Here is an 18,856-nt window from a genome sequence, read left to right as displayed (position 1 = left end):
TGTAATAGGTTTCTTTCTGCCCTTTACTTAAGACATAGCAATATAAGGGCCTGGGATTAAACAAACTGGAGAACTTGTGTAATATCTACAGAATTCATAGGTCTTTGGTACTGTGTTTAGAGTATACCAAGCCAGACTTGGTTGTTACACAGAGAAACACTGTCTCAAAAACCCAAAGAGTATACTAAGCTATCTCCTAGCAGTCACAGATCAATTCCAGTTAGATGAATGTTGTTTTTAGTTATCAAGAAGCACAGTACTACAGTGGTTAAGGGCATGGCATATAGTAAGTTCAGAACTTTCATAAAATTAATACTTAGCTTTCCTATGTTGCTTCCTAGTTGTCCTGATATCGAGGATAGGTTATTGATCATTTATCAAACGAAAAATAAAGACAACAGTACTGATCCTATGGCATTATAAGAATAAAGTAAAAATTTTGCAAGGCCTTTAGGATGGTGCCTGGCACAAATCATATCACACATTAATACAGAGTAGCACCAGAACTCTACAGTAGCTCTATGAAATAGTTTAAAATTATTCAGATACCAATTAGTATAATCCTGGAGGGGAGAACACTTCATCATCCTATCAGATAATGGCATGATTAGGTTAGGAGGTACAGTGTATTTATGTCAGAAGCTTTGGAGCTATGCTAAGTATCCACCCTCAAGCAAACTGTTCACTGGTATCCAATAGCATACTATGGAATTATTAAAGATGTGAATGAAGTACACATCTTACATGGTCTCTGTAGTAAGTTAAAGGTAGTAAAATAAAAATACACAAAACTCAGTAAATGTATAAGGTCTCTTTGTAAAAGTTATATCCTGTAAATTTGGTTGTAACAGCACAGTCTGGTGCTTTGTATTTAATTGTTAATTATGTTGCTCCCCAAGGTCTGCTTGCTGTCTTTTATGAGCAGACACTCATGTACCCTGAGTATTGCTGTGTAACCATGCCTCCCCAATTGGCTAATCTTGGCCTATACTTGGGCAGGGCAGAAGTGAGGGGCAGAGCTAAGGCTCAAGGGCTTTGGGGACAGATGGATCATGGAAAGGAGAACAGGTAGAGGAGGAAGATAGAAGCAAAGCTGCCATGGGGTAGCATTGAGAGAAGTGTGGGGCTGGATTGGCATGGATGGATGATAACAGCCCAGATGTGGAACATGTGCAAGTATTTTAGGGAGTATGGATGGGAAGCAGCCCAGATAAAAATGATAAGAGCAAGTGAATAGGATGTGGGACTGGGAGATAAAGGCAGTTGAGGATGTTAATCTGTCCAGCCCTAGGTAAAATAGGGCTTACTTAAAAATCTATCAGGTGTCTGTGACTTTTATTGATTTGATACGAGGTTAAATAATAAGAGTAAACATTAGCCATTTTTAATTTTTCTGCAACACTTGGTAAAAATTAGCAAATATCAAACCATGATTCCTAGGAGAAATGCAAATCCATGCATAAGCATACACACAGACTCAAAATTGTTTTCTTGGCTTCAACAAACAATTCATCCTGATTATATTTTCTTTAGTTTTAAAGGATAATGCTCAGAAGTTATAAGCCACTTTTCTGAGGCTGCCCTGTTAAAAGTGTCAGAGCTAAGATTCAAACTCCAACTGGCTACAGTGGTACCTAGCACTCCACCCTAGATCACTTCTGTGTGAACAAGAACGCCCAGCACTACCTTGTGCTCCCTGGGGTGGGACTATGGGAAACTGTTCCCATATTCTTGCTGTGCCTGTTTGCAAAAGCACCATGAGCTGATTGAGGAACTGTAAATATATTGTGATGAACAATTACATTTGCAACTACAGATGTGCAAATAATGAAGATCAACTGTATTCTGTATGTGTACACACACATGACTGCTAACTTCTCAACAGGAATGAAAGAATATAAGGTACATTTTTGTTTTGTTAAAAAAAACCACTACTGTAGTACTTGTAGTTTTGAAACTAACACAAGACAATGATTAGTAACACTCAGAAGACAATGTGTATAGGGATTCTAGGATCTACATTTAGAACTGGAAGCAAATGGTGACATTCAAGGCTTGGTAATAATATACTGTTTAGTAATATACTATGATTAAGTCTGTAACTGGATCACAAGGAGAAAAACTTAGCCACTTTGTAGTATAAGCAGTTCAAAGTGCTATGTGGGAATATTTTCATAGCATGAGAGAGAACATCTCTGAATATTCATATCAGGTATTTGCTACTACAGAAAACAATAATCAGAAACAAACACAAAAGGCAAGCCCTAAATCGGAAACTTGGGATAGCCAGCAAGTGTTACGAAATACATTACCAGATGTGCCGCTTTGAGCTCCAGTTTGCTCTTTGTTAACTTCTATCTGTCGGATTAATTCTGCCTTTTCTTTATCCAGCTGACTGTTGGCTAATCTAGAACACAACAATAGCATGCTAGAAAAATATACAGCGGGTACCACTATGTAGAGTACACAGGCATTTCAAAAATGACTGAAAATCTGGAAATATTAGTATTGGGATCCTCTCCCTTCCTCTTTCCATATATAGTAAGTATATTAGAAGGATGAAATTATAATAAAGATTGAGGAACCCAAGTCTCTAGGTGTGACAAGTCTGGCTGTAACAAGTAATTTTCTAAAAATAAACAGGAAGGTGGTTTAGTTAATAAAGGTGCATGCTGTGAAATTGATGAGTTGATTTAAGGTCTTGGAAGGAGAGAACCAACTCTTACAAGCTGTCTCTGACCTTTCATACATGGCATGCACATCCTCACCCCTGGCATGTACACGTGTACACCCCCCCAGACACACACCCACACTCTAGATATTAAAACATTTAACAACATATGTACCTAAGAAGCTGGAGTTCCCGTATAAGCCCTTGTTCTGTCTCAGCACCTTCAGGAATATTTTTAAGGATCTCAACCTTTGAGCACAATGTAGAAACAAGATGAAAGGTCAGCACGGAAATGAGGTTTAAAAAAGACAAAATTTTAATAAAGTATAAGAGTTGGGTCTTGGGAAGCATAAAATAACCACAGTCCTGTGTTGTAGTCTATGCATTCAAGTGTCAGTTCTTGAGCAACTCAGTAGTGCATGCCAGGCTTGACCTAGGTCATGAGGGACAGTAAATGGCATAGCCTGAATCTCTTGCAGAGTCCTTGTAGTTCTACTGAGGGAGGGAAGTAGTGATACTGTGATAACTGAGATCGGATGTGACACAGCAGGATAGGGAGAAAGGCTATCCAGAAACGAAGCTAAGGGGGACATGGTGCTGGTCTAGGGCTTCTGAAAAGCCCTCATTTAAATCAAGACAAGTTAAGGAGTCAGCTAAGAATATTGGGAATAATAAGTGGAGTTCTAGGTAAAACAAGCAGGCATAAAGATCTGAAGCTTAGATGAGTTTCAGTTGTTAAAGGGTTGAAAGCATTAAGGTTGGAAAAACTGGTACAAGATGCAAAGTGGTACCTTGTTCCCAGATACAGGCTATGAGAAGAGTTGTGTTAGTTTTGTTCCTTTGTGATGGGTGAGAGTTTAGCATGAAACTAATTTGCAATATGCTTTACAGAACTGTTTGACAACTATATGAAGAATAGACCAGCAGAATAGAAAACGTGCAATGATGCAAGTAGAAGCCCAGAGACCAGTTAGGAAATTACTGCAGCCATTCAGCATGACATAATGGCTTCCACACTGAGCAGTAGTCAGATTTGGGATAGATTTTAACAATATACCTGACATGATTAATGAAAAAAAAAAAAAAAAAGATGGGGAGAATGAGAAGTCAGTGATTATCTACTTGTGGCTTAAAGTAGATGAGTCTAAGTACCATTCACTGTATGTGTCTCCAAGGGGAGACATTATTCAGGAGTTCATTGTTTTCACCTTCAGGCAATTCAGGGATTGTCGAGAAACATTGTTTTATCATTTAAAGACTATTACGTGCCTGTTGTTCAAGATCTTCAGTGTATTTCTTAGCTTTCTGTTCTCTCTCTGTTGCTTCTCTTACAAGCTGTTTAAGGTCAGTGATGCTTTGGTTCTTTTTGGCAATATCATTTTCGAACTCTTTTATCTTGGTCTCATACATTCTAAAAATATGGAGAACAATTATGGGCATTATATATAACTTCTCTCACTAATTTAAAGTCAGCTTAAATCACAGTAAAATATGCAAGGCTATATTATAGTACTTTTGGTCAAACCTTTGGCTATGTGTTTAGCATTAAAGGGTAGTGTTAAAGGTTAAGCATCCGAATTAATATGTGCTAATTAAAATAGAAAACTAAAGTGAGCCTATGGAGCCTAAGATCAGAAGTGGGGATTGAATTTGGCAACTCTAAAGCATTTAGGTTGATATCTTATTTCAGACATAAGAAAATACCTAATTCAGCAGACTACAAAAAACTTTCTTCACACCTAGTACCCTTCTCTATACCAGGAAGTACTTATATAGGAAAATCCTAAAGGGGCACTACAGACACAACAAGCTGTTCAACAGCATGAGTGAGAGCAACAGTGCATGCCCTAGAAAGTATGAAGCAACACAGATTTGTAACCAGTAAGGAAATGATAAATGGCCTAAAGAAATCAACTCAGAAGAAATTCTTAGAAACATGACCCAAATAGTTTTACTAAAGGCACATACTTTCAAGAAGACAATGGGTACTATATTCAAACGTTTTCCAAGGAAAATAATACGTAGTGTCTTATAAATAAATAAAAAAGGAAAGTACTGATTTAGAAAAAAAGTATCTGACAATGACAGCATAAGGAAGGGCAGTTATGATTACCTAAATACTTACAAATAATCTTGGATGGACTTTAAAAACAAACAAATTATAAGATTGTGCTTATGTGACAAGGACTAACTACACAGATACACCAAAGGGCAATGTGAACTACCAGAGCTCATTTCTCCACTTCATTCATTTCTGTTCAAAAGCCACTGTGATGGATTGAATGAGGATATCTCCTCCCCTTCCAGTAAGCTCATATATTTGAATGTTTGATCACCAGAAAGTAGAACTCTTTGAAAGGATTAGAAGGATTAGGAGCTGTGGCCTTGTTGAAGGAAGAATGTCACTGAGGGTGGACTTGGAGGCATCAAAAGCCCTTGCTACACCAATCTTGCTTGGTCGGCTGCGTACAGTTGATGGCTTACATCCTGACTCCCTGCTATTGCTCCAACACCATACCTGCCTGCCTGAGTGCCACCATGCTCCCAGAACCATGATAATGGATTGATTAACCCTCTGAAATTGTAAGCAAGCCCCTAGTTAAATGTTTTCTTTTTAAAGAATTGCCTTGAACATGGTTGCCTCTTCACAGCAACAACAGTGACTTAAGAAAGCCACCTAAGAATAAAGACCGTCTTGATCATAGCACCTCATTCAAATAGCCCATGCCTTAACCTCGCTCCTCCTAGAGGACAATATAGTTGGGATGCTTGAAAGGGCAAGGCAGAGTATGAGATCAACCTTGGATAAATGGACTATCTTAATAACAAGTTAGACTTATGTCTACTGAAGTTGTTGCCTATGTGCAGTTCTCAAAATAAGAACTCATAAGTGACTTAACATGTAAAGTCATCTTCAATTATGGTAAAACAGTGCCATTAACCCACAATGTCTTAAAACTAAGTAGTCTTTTCATGCCAGCAAGTAATCATTTTTGTTACCTCAGAAAGCTATAAAAAAATAAGGGCAGGGTCTGTCAACTCCACAGTTTAAAAAGTATCTTGACCTACAAAGGGATATAATTTATGTAATGTCACAGTGAAAAGTAGGTCTTTCTATGTGATGGATGCTTGCTCTTGAGGCAACCTAAGTAAGCTTGGGCCTTTTAGAAACAACCTGAAGTACATAGCATGGCAGTAGCAGATGTTGAGTGACTATTTGTAGAAAAGCTAAATCTCCAAGTCACTTAATATGTCTGACAACATATAGAGTGACAGCTGCTGGCTCAAACCCACCAGGCCCAAGATGATACTTTTCTCCCCTTCACACGATTACACCTTGTTATTTTCATCTTGACATTAGCATTCTGAAAGAACACTTGTTTACAGACTGTAGAAAGTAAAGTGAGAACTGCAGGGAAAGTCTGAACTCTGACTATTCTATGTAATGTTAGGACAAGAAGAAAAGGGAATCTTCTCCAGGAATATAGCCACCTGTCTGAGTGTTCTCCATTATGCCCACTTGGCTCTTTCTTTCCTCCTTAAAAATGGCTGACAGGATGTGCCAGAGTGGGTTGGTGCCCATGGTGTGCAGGGGCAATCCCCTCCTCTGAAAAGGGGAAGGATGAAGAGAGGGAAGCATTAAGGTTGGGAGTGGGAGGAAAGAAAGGAGGAGACTGTGACCAGGCTGTGAGGCAACTAAATAAATAAATGGAAAAATGTTAATGAGATTAAAAAAATATATTGGCTGATATAGGCAAAAGCAATCCAAGGCCCAGAGTGGAACTAGCTGTCTCTGTGCTACAGCTCACTTTTAGTTGAGGTAATAATAGTGTCATGTTGTTCCCCTCATGTCATTCCAAATCGGGCAAAGATGGCTTACAAGGACATCAAAAAGGAATGCACTTATGTAAAAAACTGTGCAAATATGGTAAAATAAAGTTGGATTTCACAGCAACAATACATAGTGCCATAGGCACAAATAGAATTTACTTATAGAAAGTATTCTCAGGATGGGAGAAAATGCACCAAAAAGTAGAGGCCAATAAGACACTAACATTGCTGCTGTATTCATCTATTGGGCTCTCTATAAAGAAAGTTGTTCAATATACAAATAAAAGCAACATAGCTCACTCCACATGCAGCATAAAACAGTCCAGTTGCTTAGGATCTATCTGCAGCAGTAATAAACAAGCACAAGAGGCTGAAGTTGGAGTTGCAGATTGAGCATCCAGGAGAAGCTGGATAGCATCAGCCCTGGCCCAAGGCTGAATGATGGACACCTAGCTCCAGGAAATTAGCCCAGTCTCAGCTCTGTTCCTGATGCTGGAGTTAGAACTGGTTACAATTTGAACAGGTTTAATTTGAACATTGAAATCATCCTACCTTGTAACCACAATTGACTTCCAGCTCTTGCTGTCAGCACCTTCCAGCTGGGGACCTCTACTTTCTGAAAACTGTAATCTCTTCCCAGTCTCTTCTAGTTGTGCTGCCATCTTCTCGTTTACCAGCTCTAAGTTGTTCTTAGCTATCCGCAGTTTCTCGGAAGCTTCCATTTCCTATCAGTAAAGGTTTATTAGCACATCATGACAAAGCATAATACTGTTTTCACAGATGTCAGGTATAAAATTACCACTATAGGTTGGAAAATATAAAGCAAGCTGGAGCTTTATTGTTTTAAAACTGAAAAATGTTTTCCTCTAAAATGACAATCTATTCATAGTAATTAGCACAAAAACTCAATTAAATGAAGGCAGAGAAACATATACAGATTATTATCTGAAATATCTAATGGATACTCTAAATTTGTCATTTATTTCTCAGGAAAATGTTCAGAATAATGAGATAGATAATGTGACTGTACCTTCAAAGATCCTTTGTTTTGACTCCATAATACTTAAAGGTGCCCTGGCTGTTAACACAAGCAGCATATAACTGACACATTATTTCTAGTAATGAATATTAAGATTCAAGACAATACAGCTCTGGCTTCACAATACAATTCGTTACTGTTTTAAATGTTTTTAGGACTATAATTTCAATTCATTCACTAGGTAATGCATGTTAAAAATAATGCCTATTTGTTGGAGTAAAGACTATTTTGTTATTTAAATAGAAAAGAATCTTAACAAAATGGTTCTGTTCTTTGCTCTATAAATTGGACACTGCTCTAAAGTATATGCATAAATATTAACTCATTTAAATTTCTCAATGACTTTGTGAGACATGTGTGTTTCATTTGAGATGGGTTCCCTATGTGGCCTAGCTTGTCTCTCTTCCAGCCTGAATACTGGGATTATAGGCATTCACTTCCCCACTCAGCTAAGCGATAGGTATGTTTACTACTCCCAATTTCATATATGAGGAATTGGAGGAACATAGAGACATTATTCAGCTTGGAACAATTCCCAATAAATAGTAAAACTAAGAACTGAAACTGGTGAGGACTTTTTTCACTATACCACCTTAATTTTCATATAAATGTACCTCTTGATAAAATATAATTCTTAATTTATCTTAATATGTGCTGTGAACAGACACTGGCATCCAGGATATATCAATATTAATTTGCTATAATCATAAACATCTTACTTTCTTAAGTTCTTTCCGAAGCCGTTCATTTTCAGCAACAATTTTCTCAGTGCCTTTGTTCTTGGATTCATACTGCACACTCAACTGACGTCCAAAGTGAGCTTTCAGCTTTTCTAATTCAGCCTGGTAATTAGTAAAGCAACATATTATCAAAACAAAGCATCAATAAAAGATGATTCTTTATATGAAATCATATATGCAAACAACAATAAATGGACTTAGCAAGTTGTAGTTATATATTTATGTATATTTATATGTATAAACAATAAAGAAAGGGAGGTCATGAATTTGAGAGAAAGTAAGGTAAGGAAGCATGGGAGGTGATGGAGACGGAAAGCAAAATGAATAAATGAAGGAATTTAATTTTAATTCTCTTAAATATAAAAAATAAATATTATTTAGACTTAATAAAATTTAATTCAAGGTAGGTAGTTTTACATACCCTATTTGATATTACAATTAAAGACTTAACCCAAACTAGTTACTTGTAACCAAAGTTCCTACCAACCTTGGCTACATGTTAAAATAAGTTTACGATTAAAAGGAAATACAGGAAATCCCACAAAAATCCTTACTTTACAAATCAAATCTAAAAGAGACACACATCATTACTCTATCACCAGAAAAGAACAACTGGTTCAGAAACAGCAAAAAAGACCAAACACAGCCACTGTGTAGCTACCTTTAAATTTCAGGTCAATAACCTGTTCTCACACATAAAATAAAATCACATCAACTAAGGCCCTTCAGTGTAGTGTGAATGTACGTAACATTTCCCTTAAAAAGCAAAGCAAATTAAAACAGTAAAACCTTTATATAAAATAGCCACATAAAAATTACCTTTAATTTTTCATTTTCTTCTTCAATATTAGCCATTTTTTCACTAGTCAGTATTCCTGATGCTTTTTTCAATTGTAGATTTTCTCTCTGGACTTTTTCAACTACTTTCTTCATTAACCCAATAGTTTTTTCTAGCTCAGGGATTGTCTTCCCACTTCTACCAGACTACAAAATAATGTAGAAATATTAAAATTTAATACATTAGAAACTATGATGTCCTAATGCTAAAACAGGTCTAATATTGTACTCTTCTTTAGTAATTGCTGATATATAATTCTGAAGATTTTGTTAATTCAATATATTTCTAAAGTATGTGGGACAGAAATTATAATGTACTTTACATAAAACATACATACATATTTTCGCTTTGAAACAAATGTTAACTGCCAGTATTTGTACTGAGTAATTTCTAGTACTATTCTTAGTATTTTCAGATAATGCATACTGTATGTCACAGTGTTATTACTTGAATGAATTTCTGTATCATGAATGTTCAATTTATATCACTCAAAAATAGAAAATCAATAGGCACTTAAACCTTTGTTACTAGCTTTCTAAAGAAATAAACTTACCCCTCTGACCTGACCAAGTTTCCGTTCAACTTCCATTTTTCCTTTCTTAAGAAATTCACACATTTCCTTCAAGTCTCTTACTTGATTCTAAAAGACAAAACAACAGCAATCTGTCATAGCTGTATAATAAAAGCCCCTGAAAAAGAGAGGACTATTATCTGAACTGAAAATTCTACTATAGGAGGATCCAAGAGGGCAGAGCCAAACACACATCTTGTTTGACCAACAAGAAAGCAGTGACTAAGGACTGAACTGAAACTACAAAACACCAGTGCTGTGGATCCCCAGGTAAAAGGGCTGCAAGTTGTGGAGCACCGGTGGGTCCAGCCTCAGGCCACCATGCTAATCCACAGAAAAGTTCCTGGATTCCTACAGACACTGGCACAGGCTCCAGCACTAGCCGCAGCACACATGCCTGGTGGGAGCACAGATTCTGATCTCCAGAGGCCACACAGAGCTGTGGGCTGCTAAGCACCAGGGTCACACAATGCCCTCCGACCTCTGGAGGAAAGGAGGCCCACTGGAGCAGTTCTCTGCTCATATTATCTTTCTGCCTGCTCCCCAGCTTACTTGGTTCACAATCCAGGAGCCAACAAAAACATTGAACTAAACAGAAGTGCACAACTTCTCTGGATCATAAACAGGGAGTCAAAGAGAGTGATCTCAGCAGGAGTGAATAGGGCACAGGACTGATGCCCCATTTCCTATACCTACCCCCAAACTGTCTGACCATCAGAGAACACCAAACCTGCTAACACCAGAGACTCACAATGGAAAGAGGTCAGTGTAAGAACACAAGCAACAACTCCCAGTACCATCTGACAACACCAGAAACCAGCAGTCGCACCACTACAACAAGCCCTGGAGATACTATCACATTTGATGCACAGGAGAAAGATTTCAAATCCGAGGTAATGAAAATGATATAGGCCTTAAAGGAGGAAAAGAAATCTCTCAAACTAGAACAGGAATCCACAAGGAAAAAGATGAAACAATTGAACAAATCACTTAAAGAAATTAGTGAAAGACAGGAAACTACAGCAAAACAGGAGGAAATGAATAAAAGGATTCAAGACCTAAAAATGTAGATAGAAATAATGGAGAAAACAAACTTGAGACAATCCTGGAAATGGATAACCCAGGGAAGAGGACAGGATCTACAGATACAAGCATCACCAACAGAATACAAGAGATGGAAGAAAGAATCTCAGGGATAGAAGATATGACTGAAGAAGTAAATACAACAGTCAAAGAAAATCTCAAATAGAAAAAGCTCCTGAAAAAGAACATCCAAGAGATCTGGGACACTATGAAAAGGCCAAAGCCAAGAATAATAGGAATAGAAACAAACAAACAAACAAACAAACAAAAAAGACGCCCAGCTCCATGGCTCAGAAAATATTTTCAACAAAATCACTGAAGAAAACTTCCCCAACTTAAAGAAAGTAATTCACATAAACATACAAGAAGCCTACAGAACTGAAAATAGATTGGACCAGAAAAGAAAATCCTCCTTCACATAATAATCAAAACATTAAATGTACAGAATAAAAAAAATATTAAAAGCTGCAAGAGAAAAAGGCCAAGTCACATATAAAGGCAGACCTATCAGAATTACACCTGACTTCTCCACAGAGATAATGAAGACACTAAGAGACCACAGATGCCAACCCAGACTACAACCAGCAAAACTTTCAATCACCATAGATGGAGAAAACAAGATATTCTAAAACAAAACCAAGTTTAAACAATAGATAATGACAAATCCAGCCCTACAGAAGATACTAGAATGAAAACTCCAACCTAAGGAGGGTAACTCTACTCAAGAAAACAAAGGACATAAGTAATGCTACATCTGCGAAAACAAAGGAAATAAAACACACATTCCACCATCACCAACATAAAAAAAAAAAAAAAAAAAAAAAAAAAAAAAAAAAAAAAAAACAAGAAGCAATAACCACTGGTCATTAATATCACTCAACATCAATGCCCTCAACTCCAGAATAAAGAGAGACAGGCAAACAGAATAGATGCAAAAACAAGACCCATCATTCTGCTGCATACAAGAAACACCTCAGCAATAAAGATAGACATTACCTTAAAGGGCTAGAAAATGATATTCCAAGCAAATGGACCAAATAAGCAAGCTGCAGTAGCCATTCTGGTATCTTAACAAAACAAACTTTTAACCAAAACTAATAAAAATATATAGTAAAGCACACTTCATACTCATCAAAGGAAAATACACCAAGAGGATGTCTCAATTTTGAATATCTATGCCCCAAGTATAGAAGCATCTACATTTGTAAAAGTAACATTACTAAAGCTTAAATCACACATAAGACCTCACACAATAACAGTGGGAAACTTGAACACCCCACTTTCCCCAACAGACAGATCATCAAGACAGAAACTAAATGGAGAAACAATGAAACTACTAGACATCATGAACAAAATGGACCTAACCCATGTCTACAGAACATTTTACATAAACACAAAAGGATACACCCATTCATGTTCAAAGTTTTGGAGAAATCAAGGCACATATCTAAACATAATAAAGGCAATATACAGCAATCCAATAGCCAACATCAAACTAAATGGAGAGAAACTTAAACCAATTCCACTAAAATAAGGTACAAGACAAGGCTGTCCACTCTCTTTGCAGCTCAATATAGTACTTGATGCCCTAGCTAGAGCAACAAGACAACAAGGAGATCAAGGGGATACAAATTGGAAAGGAACAAGTCAAACTATCACTATTCACTGTTGTTTCTAATTATCTGTAGGGCCTAATAATGTTTATTATTTATCACGCTGCACAAAACTAAAGTCTAAGTGGATTGAAGACCTCAACATAAAACCATACAGGGGGAGAGCCTTGAACTCACTGGCACAGAGGACAACTTCCTGAACAGAACACAATAGCTCAGGCTCCAAGGTCAACAATTAATGTGACCTCATGAAACTGAAAAGCTTCTGTAAGGCAAAGGACACTGTCAACAGAAAAACGACAGCCTACAGACTAGGAGAAGATCTTCACCAACCAGACATCAGACAAAGGGCTAATATTCCAAATATATAAAGAACTGAAGAAATTAAACACCACCAAACCAAATAACCCATTTAAAAAATCGAGTATAGAACTAAACAGATAATTCTCAACAGACGAGTATTAAATGGCAGAGAAACACTTAAAGAAATGATCAACATCCCTAGAAATCAGGGAAATGCAAATCAAAACAGCTCTGAGATTCCATCTTACACCTATCAGAATGGCTAAGATACAAAACTCAAGTGACAGCACATACTAGCAAAAATGTGGATAAAGGGGAACACTCCTCCATTGCTTGTGGGAGTGCAATCTTGTACAACCCCTTTGGAAATCGATGTGCTGTTTTCTCAGAAAATTGGGAATAGTGCTAACTAAAGACCCAGCTATTCCACTGCAGGGCATATATCCGAAAGATGCTCCACCACACAACAAGTACATTTGCTCAACTATGTTCATTGCACTTTTATTTGTAACAGCTGGAATCTGGAAACAACTCAGATGTCCCTCAATAGAAGAATGGATAAAGAACCTATGGTACATTTACAAATGGAATACTATTCAGCTATCATAAACAAGTAAATCTTGAAACTTGCAGGCAAATGAATGGAATGAGAAAAGATCATTCTTAGTGAGGTAACTGAGACCCAGAAAGATGTGCATGGTATAATCTCACTTATAAGTGGATAATAGCCCAATATAGATTTCCTCTGAGAGACTCCACCTAGTGGGGGATCAGGACAGATAATGGGACACGCAGCCAAACTCTGGGTGAAGAGCTGCGAATTGTCTGGAAGAGTTGGGGGATAGAAAATTTGGGGGGTGTTGAGTTGTCAGGAGCTCCACAAGGAGACTATTAAGGATGGCAGATCTGGACCCTGGGGACTTGCACACCTGTTGCACCAATCAAGGGCAGTGCAAGCAGGGGACCTAGACCCACTGTTCAGATATAGACTAGGGACAGTTCATTCTCCATATGGGGAAGGAGAGGGAGCTGGGGACTGCCTCTGACAAGAACTCTGGTGCCTGCGATTTGATCTCTGCCCCTTGGCAGAAAGGCCCTGTGGGCACACAGAGGAAGGGCATGTAGGCTATTCAGATGAGACTTGATGGCTGTGGTCAGATGGTGGGGGAGGAGGACTCCATATGTCAGAGGTCTAGGGGAAGGTAAAAGAATGGAAAAGGGAGGCAGAGTGGAAATAGGAAGATAAGAGTAAGGAGATCATAATCAGGATATAATGTGAATTAATAATAATAATAATATAGAAAAAAGAAAACTCTACAATAGAACCAATGTTAACAATTATGTCATTAAACAAAAGAAATTTTGATATATGACATGTACTGGCTAGTTTTTTTGTCAACTTGACACAAGCTAGAGTAACCTGAGAGGAAGGAACAGCAATTGAGCAAATGTCTCCATAAATGTAGGCCTGTGGTGTCTTTTCTTGATTAAAGACTGTTGTGGAAGATTCCAGCTCACTGTGGGTGCTGTCACCCTCGGGCGGCTGGCCCTGAGTTATATAAGAAAACAGGCAGAGAGAACCCTGAAGACCAAGCCTGGAAGCAGCATTCCTTGGTCTCTGCATCAGCTCCTGCTTCCAGGTTCCTGCCCTGATTTCTCCTGATGGGCTGTGAGGTAGAATTCTAAAAGAAGACTTCTGCAAGTTGCTTTTTGTCATAATGTTCAAGACAGCAATAGCAACCCTATCTAAGATGAGATAAAGAACATTATGCATAAATACTTAGTCAATATTTTATAAACTATTGCCTCAACACTTTACAAAAATTAAGCATCTAAGCCTGATTTTGCCATCCCATATTGCACATACATGTTTATTTTTCTGATATACAGACAAAGAACTGGAATCACTGCACTGGTTTACTTGGTGTATAAAACAGAATGAGAAGCAGGAAGCTTAAGTGTATCACTACCAGTGGAAATGACAGAAATACTAACGTTTTTGATTAGAAAATAAGACTGAAACTTAGTTAGCCAAGAAAAAAAAGCCATCACCATAATAGGGTGAGATATAGAAAATCAAAGATGAAAGTATTAACATCAGAAGTATACTTGTAAAGAAACTATTAGATTTCAGTAATTATAATTACTAATGAAATATAAGAAATATCTTCTTACCTTGAAACAAATGAAATCGACACTGTATGACTGGAATTCTTGGTGTCAGTATGACCTCTCCTTACCTCTCTACAACCCTGTCTATGTAATCCCTTTCTACCAATCATGCTTTCTCTTTTCCTACAGCACTTAGCATCAGCTAAGCTATTATACACTTAACTTTTTTGGTTCCTGATTGGCAATCTTCCTCATTGGAAGATAAGTTTCATTTATGTGTGGACTTTTAATAACTGCCCTCTCTAGCACCTAAAAGCATGTCTGATATAGAGACTCAACAAATGCCTCTTAAATCATGAAATATATACAATTTAACAACACAAAGATAGCTTATGAATATTCATTTCAGAAAGAAATACAAGTAAATTTATGTGTGTGGTGAATTCAGGCATTATAATAAAATTAAGTTTACTTTTAGTCTTGGCAAATCTTTATTTGCTTGTTCAAGTTGAAATTTCAGCTCAATATTTTCAGATGACAACCTCAAGTTTTCCCTCTGAAGTTCTTGTTCTTTTTGACAATGATCATCTGACTCTATTTCTGAAGTCTGGAAAATAAAATTTAGAATATGTTCAACATTTAATAAAAGCCACCAAGACATAATGAATAAAGAAACATTGTCAAAAGTGAAATTTCTAACAGAAATATGGGAAGAGAATGGCAAGTATTACATAAAACCAAAAACAAGTAAGATAGATTATAAACCTCCAGAAGAAGTAATTTCAAAAATTAAAACAGATAGCAAAGTGAGGTATAGCTTTAAAATGTATACATTACAGTGCCTTCACAGACACTCCCATAGTGTTTAAACTATCTTATACTGGTTTTGTTAGTTCAAAATAAAGGTTCTCAAGTTCTGAAGGATGAAATTGTTCCGCTACTCGCTAACTATTTCATAACTCCCAGCATCTCCGAATGTGACCTTATTTGCTTCACAGGAATAATTAAGTGAAAAGGAGGTCACTAGGGTCTTCCCTAGTTAAGGAAGATCATTTCCTATGCAAGGAGGAAATCAGGGAGTTTGGGCAGCGATATGCACCACAGGACGATGGTATTAAGAGACTGTATAAAAACATCTTCTAAGTAAAGAAATATAATCACATTTTCTTAGACTAAATGTAGAAAAGATGAACACCTAAGTGCCAAGTCTCAGATTCATCTTTCCTTCCACGTCTTCAGAAGGCAGCAGCACTGCAGCAGCTTGGCTTTGGACATTCAAACTCAAGGACTGTGAGACAATAGATTTCTGTTGTTTAAGCCACATCTGTAGACAAGTGTCTCTTAGGATCCAAAGGAAACTGGCTCTAGAACACTACCCCTCAACTCTGTGGCTGGTTTAATTCCACTAAGTAAAATAGAGTGGTGTGTGTCTATAGCTTAAGTATATTTCCATATACTTCAAATCATTGAGATTGCTTACACCTACAATATAAATATACACTTGTATGGATTTGTAAAGCCATATAAATAACTATAATGTTGCTATATTATAGAATATAGAAAATATTGTGTACAAAATAAAGAGAAAAGAAAAAAGTCTGTCTACATTTACTACAGACCTATTTTTCCCCCAGATATTTTCTATTGTTGGCTAAAACTTAGATACAGACTTATGAACATAAAGGGCTGTACTGTGACTCCAGCAAACCAACACAAGAACTATAAAACAGCCACCTCAATTTCTTCTTCCAGAAGGCAGTTAGTAGTTTATTGAGATTTAGCTATAAATTCTGCCCTCTGAAATACACTGTATTTGCTTTTTATTGGCATGAATCTACCCTGGCTTACTTTATCTTTTAGTTTAAATTGTATTTTTTTTTTCTAAATTGTATTTTTTAAAAGAGAAATCCTAAAAGTGATTCTGAGTAGGCTGGAACATTAAATAATAACTACTATTAGGATGGTTGTGTGCATAATATAAAGTATGTAGAAGTCATCAGCATGGCTTTGGTCAGTTCTATCGTTCTATTAGCTCAACAGACTATGAAGTCAGTAGCTTCCTAGATATTCTGCTTAAAATAATACTGTATAAGTAGATCTTTTGTACTTTCTTTATAACATATCTCAAATTATTAAAATTATACTGTACTTCCAATATGTAGTTGAAGTAAAGAAACATATACATATTTTCTTGGACCAAATATAAAAAAAGAAATAACACAACATCAAAAGCATTCTAGATAGACCTTTGATTCTGATGACCCATATAACAGAACACAGGCAGGAAGTCAGCATTGACTCTAAATTTTTTGTTTACAGGATACATATGTATACATGCAATGGCAAGAAAGCAAACAATTTGTGTGTGTGTGTGTGTGTGTGTGTGTGTGTGTGTGTGTGTGTGTGTGTGTGATGGGCATAAGCCACAGTAAGTATCAGGTCCCCATTTAGTCACATGGCCCAAGGACGTATTCAGGCTCTTCTACTGTTAGTTTACTACAGAGTAAATCCTGTCATTTATAAAGCCGACAACTTTTGTATCTTGGATGATTTTTAAGGTCTCCATCACACATGGGAATATTTAATCTCTGTTTCTAAACTCCTTTTTCTTCCTGAAATTTGTCTCTTCTATTTCTGGTATGGATATTTGACCTAATGATGACATGGCAATGACTGCTTCATAATAAGTTTAGCTGGTTAGGGGATAAGACCTTTTTAGATCAAGACAAAGAAGTTAAGTTATTAGAGTTGAGATAGGATAGATATTTAATTTCATTCAGAAATTTAGACCCAACAAGACAGGAAAGATGTTTACTTCAAGCTGGACAAATACAAATAGCCAAACCACTATGAATGTAACATTTATAGAACTCATGATTGTCACATGGTTCTCCCTGCTGTATGTAGTTTGTTTTATACATGTGTAATAAAAGAAATGTATTTTTTTAAAGAAAAGAATGCAAAATAAATAAATAAAAAAGACCTTTGACTATAAAAAATTTACAGAAAACAGTAAATCTGAAGGTCTCACACAAGGGCATTTTAGCATATTTCTTATTGAACTATGAATGCAATTACTATACAATAGATTTGCAAGTTTTTTCCTGTTATTTTCTGTAAATAAAGCTGAATGCAACTGTGCAAATTATCCAAATTTCTAGAAAGCCATTTATTAATAGGTCTTTTTTTTCCGTTTCTTTCTTTTTTGGTTTGTTTTTAGGTCTTTTTCTTTTTACAAATATTACATTTTTTGTTAAATTGTCACAATGTCTGTATATGACTTTTCATAATCAAATTCAGCTAGTAAAGAAATAAAGGACTGCAGTATATTCAAATGAGGGCATTTTTCAGGACTGATACAGCAGATATCTATATCTAGCCTATGCAGCGTCCTCAGTCCTACATCAGCACGGTGGCTGCATCATGGTCCTCATCAGCAGGTCTACTCTGACTAATGTTATGTGACTGACATTTGTGGCTACAAACCCCTTTTCTTTTCTCATTTTTACAAGCCTTTCTTATTCTCGTTTTTATGTTTCTGATTTTAATTTTCACAAAATTATTAATTTCCTTACCTTTAGGAACTGATATATTTTCATACTTGAAGTTAGAAATCTGTAAGGCTGACTTAAATTTGCTTTATTTATTATTTGGTATTATTTCTACTTAACTCAGTGAGAATTACAATATTTCTGTAATACCACAGAATATTTGTAGATACACAATGATTTACATCATCAGTGACATTTTTTTGTTGTTTGTTTTTTTTTTTTTCTCAATTTTTTTTTCTTTTTTTTGTTCTGAGTATGGTTCTGTGGCATTTCGTCTATTTGTGTCTTAGTTTTGCTTGTACTTTTTTTGCTGTTGGATTGTTCCTATATTTGTGAACGCTAATACCAAGGGTGGATACCACATGGAACACATCTGAGAGGAAATGGAGATGCAGCCAACTTGCTAATCATTACTTAACAAGTAAGGGTCCTGCACAGCAGCAGCTCTGACTAGAGCTGAGACTGCTAGGGGTTCTTTCAATGACGGTTTAGACAATGCTTACG

The 18,856-nt window shown here is 36.5% G+C and overlaps 1 protein-coding gene across 1 annotated transcript in view; it reads right to left on the bottom strand.

Annotated features, from left to right (window-relative positions):
• Cep290 (centrosomal protein 290) overlaps window positions 1-18,856 on the bottom strand; it is an 80,297-nt gene that overhangs the window by 1,990 nt on the left and 59,451 nt on the right. The window contains exons 47-54 of the mRNA XM_051173015.1: window positions 15,274-15,408; window positions 9,673-9,759; window positions 9,101-9,265; window positions 8,261-8,383; window positions 7,055-7,227; window positions 3,941-4,082; window positions 2,847-2,920; window positions 2,313-2,407 (exon numbers count right to left, since the gene is read on the bottom strand). Coding sequence (XP_051028972.1) covers window positions 2,313-2,407; window positions 2,847-2,920; window positions 3,941-4,082; window positions 7,055-7,227; window positions 8,261-8,383; window positions 9,101-9,265; window positions 9,673-9,759; window positions 15,274-15,408 — 994 coding nt within the window. The remainder of the gene's footprint in view (window positions 1-2,312; window positions 2,408-2,846; window positions 2,921-3,940; window positions 4,083-7,054; window positions 7,228-8,260; window positions 8,384-9,100; window positions 9,266-9,672; window positions 9,760-15,273; window positions 15,409-18,856) is intronic.

Source organism: Acomys russatus, chromosome 31, assembly GCF_903995435.1.
Source record: "Acomys russatus chromosome 31, mAcoRus1.1, whole genome shotgun sequence".
NCBI lineage: Eukaryota > Metazoa > Chordata > Mammalia > Rodentia > Muridae > Acomys > Acomys russatus.
The sequence above is the reverse complement of the archived record's forward strand: the minus strand, read 5'-3'. Positions and strand labels throughout refer to the sequence as shown.